This window comes from Uloborus diversus, chromosome 3 (assembly GCF_026930045.1).
Source record: "Uloborus diversus isolate 005 chromosome 3, Udiv.v.3.1, whole genome shotgun sequence".
Taxonomy (NCBI): Eukaryota; Metazoa; Arthropoda; class Arachnida; order Araneae; family Uloboridae; genus Uloborus; species Uloborus diversus.
The window spans coordinates 144,815,111-144,832,465 of NC_072733.1; the positions used below are offsets into that span (position 1 = coordinate 144,815,111).

The window sequence follows — 17,355 nt, forward strand, 5'->3', positions numbered from 1 at the left end:
GCCATAGAAAATGTAGTGCATCGTATGCAATTCTTGGAACTTCATAATGATGGTCATATTGAGCCTCATTTGTGAAGGAAAATCATTTATTGCAAAAAAAAAAAAAAAAGATGCATATTTGGTCAGTTGGCACTTAATCCTTTAATATTCACAGCAATACACCTTTTTAACGCAAAAATGTCCCCTGGTGGCGATTTCTGGAACTGTTTTTTTATTTCAAAAATTTAAATCCCATGGTCTACTATGCGCACCTATGAAATTTGGCAATGTTTCGTGTAGTACTTTGCGCACTAGAGCACTCTAAACACCTCACGTTATTTTATAACCACCCTGTATTTTAGTTTCACTTGTCATTTAACTTTTGGGAGTTGCTGATGCATGTAGTAACAGTCAAGGGTCGACGCTAAGGGAAGGTGTGCGGGTGCTACCCCCCCCCCCCGTTTTTCAGAAAACGGACAACCAATTTCCTTTTAGCGATGCAACAAACGAAGAAAAAGGAAAACTCTTCGTTGTTTTAAAAAAATAAAATAGTAAATATAAATGAACAATTGAAATAATAGTGACAAAAAGTATTTTTTCTGTAAAATTTGAATGGGAAAGGTAAGCGTAAAATTCAATTTAGGAACATCCATGATTTTCTTTTATTAAGATTATTTAAGTAAGGGCCGTGGAAATGTACGATTCAAACATTTTCTAACACACACACAAAAAAAAAAAAAAGGTATTCAGTGCACCATTCACTAGGCCGCAGAGTGGGTATGTCTACCTAGTCGGAAACTATGGGCCCGGCTCAAATTAAAGTATTGTGCATAGAGTAAAATTAGCATAATTGGATGGAGGACCATCGACAAAACGTGCACGCCTTGTCTCTCGGCCACCTTGGTTATACAAAACAATGCTTCATGATTCTTCAGTTTTAAAAAAAAGTAGATAAATAAATACGATGGTTTCATAGGTGCCGCTGAAACATTCCCAAATGAATTTTTTTGATGAAAAATATTGTCCTGACAATCGTTGCCAAGTGGAGAAAAATGCATGAGTCGCCGAAATACATTTGAAACAAAGAGAGCGAGAGAGAGAGAGAGAAAAAAAAAGGTTTAATGCTAATAGCCACATCCGTTATTAGCATTAATGATAATATTACCACATCCGTTCAAAATGTTGCAAGTTCTTTTCTGGGACGCTTGTAGATTTCAAGAAAATAAAAATATTAGGCTGGAAATTGAGAATTTTACTATGGAATATCCAAGCAAATAATCGTGTTTGGCAAAGGAAAATTGGAAAAAAGTATTACCACAATATTTTTATCAATAATTAATATTTAAAATGAAGATAGGGACGTAGCCAAACTGAGGGTCGAGTGGAGAACTCCAATTCCATCTTTTTACGTCCCCAAAGCGGGTCTGGAGTTGAGTTTTTAAAACTTAGGTTTTGAAAAAAATTTGAGAAAACGTTCTTAAACCCCATCTCTTGCTCTAACGTCATAAAAGATGACCTACACATGAGTATTTAGGACTGCAATTTTAAAATCCATGAAAGTGCTCCCAACGTAATCCCCGAGAAACCTCCTCTCAATTAATCATTCATCATCATTCATTCATAAATATTTTTGGCAGGAGTTGTTTTATGTACACCGCCATTATTTTTCTACTTATACAGCTAAAAATTTCAAAGTTATAAAAAAGATTTTTTTAGTAGAAATCATTAAAAGTATTCCAAAATTAGATGATTATTTTTCATCAACATATGCTTTTTATTTCTCTCTAGGTCAATGGGGCTTACCAACTTTTAACACTGCAGCAATATTTGGAGTTCTTGCTGGGGCATTATGTTCTGCAATTGAATCAGTGGGAGATTATTATGCGTGTGCTAGGCTAGCTGATGCACCCTCACCTCCGAAACATGCTATCAATAGGGGTATATTTATGGAAGGCATAGGATGCATTATCTCTGGTCTTTTTGGTACTGGTAGTGGAGTCACTTCATACAGTGAAAATATCGGAGCCATAGGAATTACAAAAGTAAGCTAATACACATGTGATGTGACTGAATATTTTACCACAATCAAATATATTCTCTTTTTCTTTAGCTCTCAAATATTTCATTAATCAGGAAAAGTAATTACTCTCGATGCTTCAATTCAAATTAAAATTCCTAATTTATTCAAGTCAAATTTTTATTTTACTCCCAAGCTACTGTTAAATTTTATTTCACTCATAGAAATTTGGTCACTTTCTTGAAACGTCTAACATTGCATCGATTTATGAAAAAAGTTCACGGAATAAAAGGAAAGCTAAAATGCGCCAAACTTGTATTTATCCACCATGATCGTGGTCTGAATTGACAGAAAAAAAAGAGGAAAATTTTCAGTGATAACTTTTCGTTTACACAAGTCAAATATCAAAACCGTCTTTCAGCTTTAATATGAAAATATTGTTGCTAATTTCTTTATTAATAAATTAAATTTATAAAATTGAGAATTGGGCTCTCCTTAAAATAAATAAGATAAAATCAAGATTGCAGTTGGTAAGGCAAAGAAACAAATGGGAGTGGGAATAGTGTACCTGAAGGGACCCGAAATTGTATACAGGGTGTCTCAAAATATTGCGACCGACTTATAGGGGAGATAGATAACATCTAAAAGAATCGTAATTGAAGAGCTTAGTAGGTATAAGAAGGGGGACAGCTCGTTTTGCCGGTTTTGGGTTTTACATTGAAATATATGAAGACAAGTACTATCTTTCATTACGTACTAGAACTAAAAATGTCTAATCAATTTTCCATAAGATATATTTTTCAAAAAAGAACTTTATCTGGCTACACTTTAGGAGAATGAAGAAAAAGTTACCCTGTTTTTTTGCATTACATTGTAACTAAAGTGTTTTTTAACACAAGATTCGCATTGTTTTTTAAATTTTATTAGAACCAAATATTTGAACTATTATGTGTATTTGGAGCATGAACGTGACAGCTACAATGCATAACAAGTAATAATTACACAGAAGTAACATTATATTTCATTAAAATGTCTTTGAAATTGGCTTCACAGACTCAAATTCTAATGTAAGATTAAATATTAAGACAAAATCTTCAAAAATGAATTTTTTAAAACGGTATTTTGTGATTACTCAAAGTTTTTAAAAAAGTGAAGCTCTCCTTTTCTTTTATCGAGATCTTCAACTGCACATGAACCCTTCGCATACAGTTTTAAATTCCGATTTATTAAGCTGTTAATAGCTCACAGTTAACATTATACTATGCAGAATAGTGTTGACTGGTTTGGTTTAATTCAACTCAAATTACTGAGATTACAACACTATACAAATTTTTAAGGAAAAATGCAACTTTATCTTTTCAATTTAAATTTGTTCATAGGTAGCCAGTCGAAGAGTTGTACAGTACGGATCTCTTCTAATGATTGCATTTGGAATGCTTGGGAAATTTGGAGCATTATTTATGACCATTCCGCAACCTATCATAGGAGGAGTATTTTGCATAATGTTTTCCATGATTTCAGCCGTTGGTTTATCCACTTTGCATTTCGTCGACTTGAACTCATCAAGAAATATATTTGTACTAGGCTTCTCTATTTTCATGGGGCTTTGTGTTCCAAAATGGATGCAAGCCAATCCTGATGTTATAAATACAGGTAATATTTTAAAACTCCTATTTCTTTTCTTTTTTAAAATTTTTTGTTTAGAACATGTTTCAAGATCTGAAATACAAATTTATCAAAACTCTTACCAGGAAATCATGCGATAGTATACTAATAAGAAAAAACTAAATAAGTGGCAATTAATAGAGCACAGAAAACCACGTGTTTGAACGCATACATTATTTGCCTTCGTCTCCTCATTATTGAAATATGAAGTCTTAAAAGTCTGCCCCAATTTTAAGAATACTCGCCAAATAAACAATAAAAGACTACCAATCATTGCGAAACACTTCGGGCAGCAAAATTAAGTTACAAGGGGAAGCTAAGGAGAGCAAACACCTTCCCTTATACCTTAGAATTTAAAATACAAGATTATACTTTTTTCATCGTGGTGTGAATATTTATCTCACGGCACGAGTCCTAGTGGATAAATAGTAGTATTATATTTACTTATTTATTTTCTCAAATAATGAACTAGACCTATTAGTATATGAAAAGTGGGGATGGATGGATACAATAAAATATTCAAACTGAATTTGAATCAGTGTAAAAAATTTCCTTTCTTGCGCTTCATTTTTATAAATATTTTGATACTGCTAATCAGAGAACGTTTTCAATAGGGTAAAGCATTTTTTTCAAATTCTAAACCAATCATGTATAGTTTCAAGGTTTACAATAAACGTTCCTAAATTGAAATGTGTAATTATTTAAAGTCATTTTTACATTTTTATTATAAATACTTGAAAGCAAAAAACTTCGAAATGTTTACCGAATACATGTATTGAACAATGTTATTTACACACACAGGCCCCTCCTCTTTTATTATTTACAGGCCTGCCACTGAGTTATGGTTCTAAAAATAGTCGTTTTAGTAGCATCTTAAATAAAAAATAGTCTGTAAAATAGTCGCCAAACGAGAAAAATAGTATCTGAAGTAGTCTTCTAGTATTTTTTAAACAGTATTAATAATGAATCATGTTACATGTACTTTGATGAATAGACATACCTCAGCTGCATGGTATATAAGCGGGATTACCAGGAAAAGCGGAGTTCTATCCATTTATACACATAAATGGTGTTCCCGACATGGTTTCGTACCAATCTCTAATGATAAGAAAGTGTAAGGTGTGCATACATTAGAGATATTTATAAAACAATGAAAATATTACAGCCAGTAATTATTTTTTTTAAATGTCTCAAAACATAAAAGTTTAAAAAACTTTTGTTTTTCCTTCAAGCACAAATTAATGTCACTTTTCTGTCTTAAATGAAGTAACTTATCATCCCCACTACACTGTATACCCATTAAACAAACTAAAAATTTTGACTATTTTCACTTATATCATATGATGGATAACAAAAGTGTCTGTTAAGAAATCATTTTATGTCCACCATATGTCAACTGCAGTTAAGCACTTTTCTGTTTCCAAGTATTGCTAACACACATTAGTTATTTTGTACAACAGACTTCTAAATTAAAAAACAAAACCCTAAAAACCCGGTTATTAAATTTACAATCATGTATGCATATAAAGCAATCAATAGCTTTTATCTACATTTACATTGATGTTACAGTAAAAGGGGGGAAATAAAGACTAAATGGTGTATGTTCATTAAATAACACAAGGGCAAACATTAGCACCCATATAATTGTAATAGCTATTAGTAAGCATGTGGTTGAAAAAATTTGTACTTAGAAATGTGAAGCAAGTTAAATATTACGCAAGCAAGTAAGTGTTGAAGACACCCTGAAGTGTTTTATATAGTACATGGAGGTTTTCAAATCACAAAATAAAAATGCTTAATACTGATCTTAAATTCCATTTCACTTTTGCAGATAAAGCTTTTATTTACATTTACACATTTAAGTCTTGATTACCTTTACAGAAAAAGGAAAATAGTTACAATAAAAAACCTTAATACTCTATGTTCATTTAATAACATTGTCCGAATATTGCAGAAGCAGACAAAATGGCAGGTAAAAATGTCCACAGTAACTAAAATACCTAAAAAACGTTGCCTTTGGCCCCTTTAAACTTTGCTTCTTTGGCCCCTTTAAACTTTGCTTCTTTGGCCCCTTTAAACTTTGCTTCGTTATTGAATCAGCATTTGTTTGTGAAATCTAAACTACTTCCTTCCGTACCAGGAAGTACAAGGTACAAGGTTGTAATTGAGAACCCGACCTCGCCAAATCCACAAGTAATATTTCTTTTCATGAGGTTATTATTGCTATTCTTGTTGGCAAGAGAAAAAAAGGGGGGGGGGAGGCTATTATAGTTATCTTTAGCGATAAACAAAGCAACTTTTCGCGAACTTTGGCAGACCACAGTAAGTTAAAAGTTCGGCCAATGATATTTGAAGTTGATTTTTTTTTTACATTTCCTTTTTTTTATTCTTTGTATTTTTTACATTTTTAGTTGCTTTTAAGCTGAAATAGTAGTACTGTTTTACAAAATAGTCGTTTTTGTCTTATTTTAGGCTAAAATAGTTGTCATAGTCTGCAACTCTTCAAAATAGTCGCAATAGCCGCTTTTTTAGTCTGCAGTGGCAGCCCTGTATTTATTGAAATTTTTCAATTTTTATTGATTGATTTGTTTTTAATTTGAGATTAAAAATCATTTTTAAGTTTGAAATTTCTTTTCATTTGTATTGATTACAGTTTTTAAACCAGTGATTATCCCCTAAGACGGGAAGTATGTTCATGTAAAATGTTTTCTTTCTGTAATAAATAATGACAAGAGAAATTTACGCTATCTACCAGTTTGTTGGCACCATCAGCTTGAATGAGATCACATCTGCCAACAGCTCGGTTTTCATCATTCCAGACTGATGAATCCACAACAAGGACGAAACTACAGTCACTGGATGTGATAACCGGGCTGTTGGTATATGTCATGTAATGACAGCAACTGGTATATAGCAAATACTATAGCACATTTTTAAATCCGTCTCTGTTCTGGGTATTTGTAATGAATTTTAAAAAAAATAAAAATTTTGTACCTATCAGGTATCAAGAGTCTAATACTATGAAAAAGATTAAATATGGATTAACATTTGAATCTTAACCATTTGATTCGCACAACTAAGTGGACTCAACTTCATTTGAGTCCACCTAGTTGAGTACTTTTTTCAGCTCATTGACGTATAGGGACTTCAACGGAACCCAAATGGTCTCAGCTGCGTCATTTTACATTCAGTATTTTTTCAGCCATTTAAGTCTCAAAGGGTTAAATTATTCATTTTCATGCATTTACAACTGTGAATTATGTGTATGACCTGATTTATTGCATTGTATTCTACTAGTTTAACTTCCTCCAGTTCCTATAATTAAAATCATTATATATATTTTTAGGTAGTCCAGTATTTAACCAAATCGCAACAGTTCTTTTAAGTACCAATATGCTTGTTGGAGGCTTTATTGGATTCCTTCTTGATAATACTATGCCAGGTAGGGAAGACTGGGGATACTTGATCCCCACTTTAGTTTTGAATTTTTTTCTAGGCTGCAAAGTATGTGAGCAAAGGTAATTTTTCCCTCTATCTGACAGTATTTTTTTTAGTCGAAATTAAACAGAAAGTTTTGGTAAATTAATTTGTTTTAATAATTTCACAAAGGAATCATATATCCCCATATCAAGGGATACATGATCCTTTCATGAGGGATACTTGATACCACAAAGAAAATACATATACTTTTCATTAGATCAGCAATTTACTTATGGATTTTAGTTTTCGAGATAATGCTTCAAAGAAATAACGCTATCTCTAATTTTCTTCAATAAATTATAATAAGGTGCACACAAAAAATAACATTGTTTTAAATTCCACTAGGACATTTGTAAAAAAAAAATGTACACAACTTTAATGAACTTATGATGCTTTTTTTCAGTTACTTATTCTCCAGTACAGTTGTGAAAAAAAATTATATATTTTATAAATAAAACTAACACAATTTTTTAAAAGTAGTGTAGTGAATCTAATTTTTAAAACAAATCAAAAATAGGATAACTAGCACAAAAATCAACTTATTGTTATCTTGTCTGGCACTAATAAAATTAAGACTTTTATCAATTGAATTAATTTTTAAAAAGTGGGAAGAAAAATGTAAGTATCGGTTTATTTATAAAAAAGAAAATAAAGCCTAGCATATGTTTTCAAAGCCTGAAAAGTCAAATGCAAATAATTCGTAGTTCTTAACTTGTAGTTCTTTAAGTCTCGCTCAACCCAACTGGATGCGTGCAGCTGAACACATTTTGTCAATTTTTCAAGAAAAATATATTGATTAAGCATATTACCTTTCGCTTTAGAAAACTTACTTCAAACTCTAGAAATCCAACTTTGCATTCTATCCGCTAATGGGTTTACATAATGGAAACTCACTTTATTGTTGTGAAAATCTAACTACAGCAAAATCATTTTTTTCATTCAAACAAGGATTTCATTTGGCTGATCAGAACATAATTCATCAGTAGAGTTATTTTATGTTTAGATGTTTGAAGTGTTATGTGGGTTACAAGTGCGAACAAAGATTTTATTTTTTTAACATATTTACTGCAATGATTGTTTAAGTCTATCACTCATACTATGATAAATTTTATTATGTTAACATAATTTTGAATGTTTAAAGTTAATGTCAACTAAGTAAACAACAATTATATTGTTTTCATTGTGTTTATATTGTCATATGGATACTTGATCCCTGGGATCATGTATCCCTCTAAACGAAGGGATCAAGTATCCCTAATATGCGATTTTTACAAACATACTTGTTCTATTATTAACAATAAGTGGCAATTTACTAAAAATATGTCTCAGTTATTAAAGACTGTCTATACTTTAACATTACACTTCGATATTGTTTTTAAGTTGTATATAACGGATAATGTATAATCTGCAGTGGAATCAAATGAATGCGTCCAGGTTCAAGAATTTTTTTAGAAAAAAAATCAATTCAACAGAAGAGTCAAACTTTACAATGTTTCTGATATCTGGCCGAATTTTAATACAGCGTATTTAGGTATTCCTAATTTATGAACAGTCCCTTAAGTTTCATTTGCTACTCGAGAATCTTCGAAATACAACTCAACAGATCATCCATGTATTTCTAAATTTTTGCGCCATTAAACTGAATTTTTTATTGGCTGCGAGCTATAACGCATTAACACTTAAAATATTTGCCTTCAGGCTTCCCAATACTTTTGAACAATAGAATTACAATATTTTAGTGCACTGCATGTATCTAAATGGAAATTGTGCATTAAAAATTCCAGAATCAGCACAGGCTGCAGGCCAGTGAGTCCTTGAGTAATACTTGAAATAAAAGGACATTTAGGCAATGGTGTTCGGTTAAAAGCGAAAAAATGGTGAAAGTAGAACTTCGTGGAACGTCTGAAACAGCCGATCCGACTGTAATACCCTAAAATTTGAAAGTAAATTTAAAAGAGACCGACAATCAAAAGGTCGTTTAGAATTATAAAATTTATTATTGGAGATAGCTTGAAGTCAGACAGGATAACTGCGTTACTGAATTTATGTTTCAGTATTGATAGAACAATTTGATAGAATAATTGTACACAGCAGGGCAACTATTTTGTGAAAGTTGAAGTTTTTTAGCAGCTTTCTAAGATGCAGGATGATAAAAAAACTACTTTTCGTCTTCTATTTTTTGCTGGTTCGCTAACGCACGCGTCAGTATTTTTTACTAGTATTTATTTGTTCCATGATTTCTAAAATATTGCATTTTTTACCTTTTTCCGATATAATTTAGAGTAAATCATTTGTCCATCGTCCATCCCAACAAAATATGGTTCAGATTAATCCTACAACTGTACTCTTTCAAAAAAAATACCGTCATTACATAAAACATTCACATGAAAACATTATTTGCACTTTTCCACTTTTCGCAAGTAATACAGTTATCTTGTCCGCAACTGTATTAGTGATAGGCACAACCAAAATTTGCATAACCAGATGATCATACTCCAAGATATACTGTCTTCTGTTCCACCGTATTGCTTTCCTCGGATGACTTTTCATCCAAAAGATCACACTTCTTTGCATTGAAAAAAAAGTTCCTTGTAACCGAGAAACACGTGTATGCAGCAATTTGCAATTTTTGTGCATTAAAACGTGGGTAATTCATTCATTTAATTTCCAGCAGAAAGGTATTTATTCGTTAACGAATAAATACCTTCAATATACCTTCAATACGTTCAGCAATGGAGGGAACCTCACAAGGGTATTCAAAATAGAAGAAACTTATTGAATGTTTTCAGAATCTAACAAATTTCTTGAGTACTTCCATGCAAATTTCTTAATTATGCCCATTACTTTAATAGACATGTATAATGCCACATACACTGAAGTGACAAAACTCATGGGATAGCAATATGCAAATATACAGATGGCAGTAGCATCGCGTAGAACAGGTATAAATGCGCAGTGCTTTCGCAGAGCTTTCATTTGTGTTCAAGTTGTTCATGTGAAGAGATTTTGACGTGATTATGACCGCACGACGGGAATTAACAGATTTTGAACGCGGAATGTTAGTTGGAGCTAGACGCATGGGTCATGCCATTTCGGATATCGTTAGGGAATTCAACATTCCCAGGTCCACTGTGTCAAGAGTGTGCCGAGAGTATCGAATTTCAGGCATAACATCCCACCATGGACAGCGCAGTGGTCGACCGCGTGCACTTAACGACCGAGACCGGCGACGTCTGCGTAGAGTTGTGAATGCTAACAGACAAGCAACACTGCGTCAAATAACCGCAGAAATCAATGTGGGACGTACGAGGGACGTGTCCGGTAGGACTGTGCGGCGAAATTTGTCTTCCTTGGCTATGCCAGCAGAAGACCGACTCGAGTGCCTTTACTGACAGCACGACATCTCTTTCAGCGACTCTCGTGGTCACGTGAGCATATCGGTTGGTTCCTAGATGAATGGAAAACCGTGGCCTGGTCCGATGAGTCACGATTTCAGTTGCTAAGAGCTGATGGTAGGGTTCGAGTGTGGCGCAGACCCCACGAAGCCATGAACCCAAATTGTCAACAAGGCACTGTTCAAGCTGGTGGTGGCAGCATAATGGTGTGGGCTGTTTTTACATGGCATGGACTTGGTCCTCTGGAGAGACTGAACCAAACAGTGACTGGAAATGCTTATGTTCAGCTACTTGGAGATCACTTGCAGCCATTCATGGACTTCATGTACCCCAACAACGATGGGATTTTTATGGATGACAATGCACCATGTCACCGGTTCACAACTGTTCGCGACTGGTTTGAAGAACATTCTGGACAATTCCAGCGAATGATCTGGCCACCTAGATCGCCCGACATGAATCCCATCGAGCATTTATGGGACATCATCGAGAGGTCTGTTCGTGCCCAAAATCCTGCACCATCAACACTTTCTCAATTATGGACGTCTATAGAGACAGCATGGCTCAATATTCCTGCAGAAGACTTCCAACAACTTGTTGAGTCCATGCCACGTCGAGTTGCTGCACTTCGCCGGGCGAAAGGAGGACCTACACGATATTAAGACGTATCCCATGACTTGTGTCACTTCAGTGTACATCTTATAAGAGAAAGGAAAAAGAAAATCCATATTATTATCAACTCTTTCTAAAGTAGTAACTCATACTTAAGTTCTTTGCAGTCAATGGTTGACATTGTGTTCCATAGTAGATTTGTTACAAATCAAAACCTTTCTAGTGAAAACAACTTAAAATATAATCGGCACTATGAGTGTAAATGCCGCTGAAAATAATATCATATTTATAAATGTATTAGTTAAAATAAAATATATTTTTCAATTATCCAATCTTTTGGTACTTTAACTACGATAAAAAAGATTCATATTATAAATCTTGAAAATGCAACTTTTGAAATGTTTTCATGTACTTTACATCTCAGCCAACATATTTTGCTTCCTTGCAGGAACAGATGAAGAAAGAGGAATACTGAAATGGAAAAATCAGGCCCCAACTTCTCCAGAAACAAATGGGAAAGCAAGAAGCTATGACATACCATTTTTCAAGACAGAAAATCTATTCTCATTTTTTAAATATTTACCTGTTAGTCCATCGTATGAAGAGAACATTTTTACATCAAAAATTTTGCAACTAAAATGCTGCACAAACGAAGAGAAATCTCGTTCATCATCTCATTTGTGATACATTATTTCCACAACTTCATTGTACCATTCTTCATTTTAAAGTTAAACATATTTTCACTGATGTATATCCGTCTAAAACAAAAAAAAAGCAAAAAAAAAAAAAAAAAGGCACAACAAGACATTGGACATGTCCTACAACTCTCTGAAATTTCATTCTTATCCCATTCCGAAAATTCAACCTTTCAACACTTAATTATTTTTCCGTTATGTGAGACAGTTCACACACTATTTACATACATACCGTTAAGGGCACAAACATTGTGACTCTTTTCGATCATTTTTAAGCACATCGGCCATAATATTTGACACAACGGGCTGAGAATGTTGCCCAATATAACTATACACCTCAAAAATGCAATGCCGTTGATAAAAAAAAATTTAGGCGTCTATCTGGGGAGGGGAGACTTATTTCGTGTGACACAATGTGGTACACATAAGTGCGTCAACTTTGCGCCATCAGCGTTTTCTCGTTCTAAATGCATTGTTAAGCCCACCCTATCATAATATTATTGCACTTCGTTATTCATGGTTGAAATTTGTATTAAAAATAGTTTCTTTTTATTGGATAGAAAAGAGATAGCAGACCCTGATACTTCTTTAAGTAGAATGTAGTGTTGCATCTAACTTTGAAAACGCAAAAGCAGGCCCTTTTTAAATATCTTCTTGACATAATTTCACTTATAAAGAAATTTATATAAACTGAAACAATTTACGCGTAATGACTTTAAAAACTTGAAAAAAAAAAGTTAAAAATTGTAAAAACCTATGCAATGGTAGGTTACGTCCAAATAAAGTTAACTGAAAGGCAGTTAAAATCAAGCTATTTGACTGCAATTAATGCATTGGCAAAATGACAGCAAAACCTGATTTTTCTTTTGGAAGAAAGTGTATATACAGTGCTAAATATAACTGCAAATTCAAATAGTATCAGAAAGTGGATGTGATACTATATCTTCCCATGTCTGGCTTCGAAAAACAAAACTGCAGCGTTTTTCAAACGAACCGGTGTTGACCTGGCCATCATATAGCTTTCCTTCCAGAGGCGAGTCACGAAGCTCTAGCCGAAGCTGAAGAGATGAAACTGGTTGCTCTGCTAGGGAAGGAAGCATCCGCCGATACCTGCGCCAGTAGTGAAACCTGTGTAAGTTGACCACTTGCGGTGCAGTACTCTGGTGGTCAACTTAGACAGGTGGTCAACTTATAAAGGGTGGTAATGATATTTTTTTTTTTCTGTCATTTTCTTGCACCACGGACCATGTATTCATTTCTGGAATCATTGCCACTTACTCTTTCTGTTTAAGTCACTTTTATTGTTTAACATTACTTTGAAACAATAATTAAAAAAGTTATTCAAATATTTTTGCTTTTTTTCCTCGTTTTTCATTAAACTAGACATTGTAGTTTTAGAAACTCCGTATGAGTCAGCTAATTTTCGCCAACTTTCTTCCTTTTCATATAATTTTAATATTTCATTCTTTTTATCAATCTAAAGTTCAACTAACTTTCTTTTTGAAACCATTTTATGTAAAACTTTTACACAAAGAGCAACAAGCTGGACTCTCCTAGTTCATAAAGGCAGTTGAAAATGAAAATATCCTATCTCTTAATCACTTGCACCAGAAATAAGTAACTTTTCTCTTTAGCACAATTCCAGTGTTGCTTCAAAATATTGCTACTGGAAGAAAAGACTTTGTACTTTTTCTACTGACAACAGTTTTTTATTTTCACTGAACAGAGAGTACAAAAAGCAATCTCAAACAGAACAACAAAAGAAAAACACGTTCGGAGAATTAGGAGCAGCATAAGCTTTATGCTGTTGTTTTATTTAGTTGGTAAAATGCTGGTTTAAAGCATCAAAATTATTCTTGGAAAGCTATAAAAAATAATAATAATAAAAGAAAATAATTTGCTTGATTAAGTTTAAAAAAAAAAAAACCCTAGTGGTCAATTTACAAAGGGTTTTTTACAATACTCCGAACCAAATTTGGTGTATATTAGTGGTCAAGATAGACAGGTGGTCAAGATAGAGAGGTGGTCAAGTTACAGAGGTTTTCTTTCATTATATAAGATAGGACTAATTCCGTTCCAGACAAAAGCTGTCAACATAGACAGGTGGTCAACTTACAAAGGTGGTCAACTTTACAGGTTTTACTATTCGGATCCACCAGTTCATCAAAACAGCACGTAATGCAAATGTGAACCGTGTTTGTTAGTCTCCAACGAAAAGAACTTCGTTTCATTTGTTTCGCAAGTACCATCAAATAAACAAACAAGAGGGGAGAAGGATATCTCAGAGTGGAGTTGGTCGAATACCAAAAAAAAAAAATTCTGAGATTAGTTCGCCATCAATCCAAACATTAAAAGAACCAGTCTCACCAGTCCTTTTCAAATTTATCTCATGTTAGTGCAAGAAGGGATGTAATGGTAGCATGCTCTTGCTGCAGAGCTGGTCTTAACTGCTCATCTTTGTACAATCTGGCATTTGGAAAGACTTGACACAACATCTTTGCAATACTAATCGACAAGAAAGAAAAAAAAATCGACCAAACAGTACCTTCTTTTTCTTCAGTCAAGGAGTACGACGGTACAGATCAATGGCACTTTAAAAACCAAAACATTGAGTGTAGTTACATTCTAACTACAGTAACTCCGGGGGTATGACCGTACCCATCATTGGCACTCTAAAAACCAAAAAATTGAGTGTAGTTACTTTGTAAGATTTGTTTTAATAATAAAATGACATGTTAATATGGTTTCACCCTTTTGAAATCATTCTGTTTTCATTCTTTTGTCCAGATCTCCCTTATTCTAATGAGAAGTATTTTGTTTTAAAAATGAGTCTTTTGTGTAAAAATGTTCTCTATTCAAACTTTAACTCTGTAGGTAATTTTCAAGTCGAAAAAATGAGACAGAAACTTCGTCAGGGTGAAAGTTATAGACAGGTATGCTGCCGTTACTTAGATAAGGCTGTCCACTATTGGCCTCAAATATATTATTTTATTTATTTATTTTTTTACTTAACCGGCGTGTTTTCCTAACAAAGATAGCTTATATAAACACACATTAGAGTCTTTTTATATCATTCTTTGCCTTTTTTTTCAGACTACAGCTCCCACATTGTCATAAGCTCATTTCTTAAAAAATCATTTATATATTTTTTTGCGACTGTAAAATAATTATGGAACCTACAGACTTTCTTTTGGGCTTAAATGAAAGCCAGCCAATTAATTTTAATGTAACAGCATATATCCGGTTTCTTTTTTCTTTTTCTTTTTTTTTTTTTTTTTTTGAGTACGAATTTAAATGGATTTTGGGACGAAATGTAATCGAAGCATATTTTTTCCATTTTTCGTAAAAAACAGCATTTTCTGAAGTACGATATCTCCTAAAATATTGGTCGTACAGAGTGTCACTTGAGTTTATATTGTTGAAACTTTTATGCACCTTAAAACAAGTATGCACATTTAGTGTCGAAAGTTGTATAGCTTAGGAGTTATAAAGGGAAAAAAAAAAAAAAAAAAAAAAAAAAAAACAGAAGTTTACGTAGTTTTCGCGTGTTAAAAGCAGCGAGCACGGGTCATTTTTGACAACTGCAAACTTAGATTTACACTACCCTAACTACATATTGAAAATTCAGAGCTACATCGCGCTTTGCGATTTTAATGTTTAAAAGTCATTTTTTTTAGTTGGATACTTTTGATAGTTGATGTCTTCAATTTTCGTAAAAATTTCAGGATATGTTAGTGGTACTATGATAAGAAAAAGTGAAGTTTCTTTTTCTAAAAAACTGATTTGTTTGTCAAAGTTTAAGGTCGTGAAAAAAAAAAAAAAAAAGAGCTAAATATATGATTGCTTTGCTGCAAAAGCAATGAGCATTGCTTTGCTGCAAAAGCAATGAGTGAACCAAGTCAATTCTTTTAAATGTGGATTCTACTCGATACTAGGTACATGCTAGCATAAATATTTTGGTGGCTCACTCATGGCTTTGAGGGCAAAGGTCAATTGAAATTGCTACTTTTTATACTTTTTTTTGCCTTGTTTAAGCCCGGACATCAGCTAAAGCCGTGAATAACCCTCTGAAATAAGTATATGATTAACTACTCACCACAGTATACTACTAAGAAAAATATAAAATAGCTTTCGTTTCTCTTGACATTTGTAGTTATACGGTCTCAAAGTCAATGATTTTTTTTTAAATGCCCAAGTTTAGAGGTCAATAACTTTGTTCGCGACGGGTCAACAACTTTGGGACTCAGCTGTAGTTATAGTCCGAGTGGTATAGTTTAAGGTCCAGGTTAGAAATCCATGGCAACTAATTAACTTTTTAATTACGCGGTTTCAAAGTTGATAATTTGAAACAAAAAGAATCACAGTTTTAGGTCAATTATTCTAAAACGCCTAAGTCAATAACTTTGAGCAAGAGCTATAATAATGCTCTACATGGTGTAGTTTTAGACTCATGTTCGAAAACCATGAGATCTAATCATCTTACTTAATTCAACGGTCTCAAAAATGATGATTTCAGTATAAAAGAGAGTTTCTTCACGAGTTTATATACGTGCTACACAAAATCGTATGAGCTCAAACTCGCATAAATACTAGAACGAATCAACAGCCTAATGTACTTTAAGCTCCCAATATTTCATGCTTCCAGTGTAATAACATTTTCGGTAACCTTGAGCACAATATGGCAATTTTTCTCACAAATATGATCCGCCATTTTGGAGATCCTAGATCCTCAGGATTCAGCTCTCGGAAGCTGAAAATTAGCATCAGGTTAGTTTCAAAGACATCTCTACGACTCTATACAATTTCATCCCATTCGGGGATGATCGAGTGGGAACAGTTTGAAAAATCATGTCAGTTGACGTGGAATCACTCTGACATAATCATTATGGACATTTCACCTGCATCTTTTGTTATTGTCTAACAAACCTTTTTTTTTTTTGAAGTTATATTTATATTTTTACTTTTGAGCCTTATTTAATAAATTTGTTTATTTAAAAAAGTTTATTACTGAATAGTGTATATGCAAATTCTACTGCAATTAAGAACTCAATCTCTTACCCTCTGGCAATCCTCTTCCTAAAATATAGCATTGATTTATGATCATTATAAAGTCAATAATAACAAAAGTGAATGTGAATGGTCACAATGTTATATCAGGGGGATTCCACGTCAACTGCCCTAAATTTCTCAAATTGTTCCTACTCGATCATCCACGAATGGGATGAAATTTTATAGAGGTGTAGGGATTTCTTTGAAACTAACCTATGCAAATTTTCAGCTTTCGAGACCCGAATCCTGAGTATTTAGGATCTCCAAAATATAGTGCTCCAAAATGGCGGATCAGCTTTGTGATAAGAATTGTCATGTTGTGATCAAGATTACAGAAAATTTTATAACACTGAAAGAATGACATTTTGGGAGCTTAAAGTACATTTGGCTGTTGATTCGTTCTAGTATTTATGTGAGTTTGAGCTCATAAGATTTTGAGTAGCACGCATATAAACACGTGAAA

The 17,355-nt window shown here is 33.3% G+C and overlaps 1 protein-coding gene across 1 annotated transcript in view; it reads left to right on the plus strand.

The window, feature by feature from the left end:
* LOC129218982 (solute carrier family 23 member 2-like) overlaps positions 1-11,832 on the plus strand; it is a 36,421-nt gene extending 24,589 nt beyond the window's left edge. The window contains exons 8-11 of the mRNA XM_054853301.1: positions 1,768-2,021; positions 3,376-3,649; positions 7,008-7,103; positions 11,597-11,832. Of these exons, the coding sequence (XP_054709276.1) occupies positions 1,768-2,021; positions 3,376-3,649; positions 7,008-7,103; positions 11,597-11,832 (860 nt within the window). The remainder of the gene's footprint in view (positions 1-1,767; positions 2,022-3,375; positions 3,650-7,007; positions 7,104-11,596) is intronic.
* Positions 11,833-17,355: the final 5,523 nt, after the last annotated feature.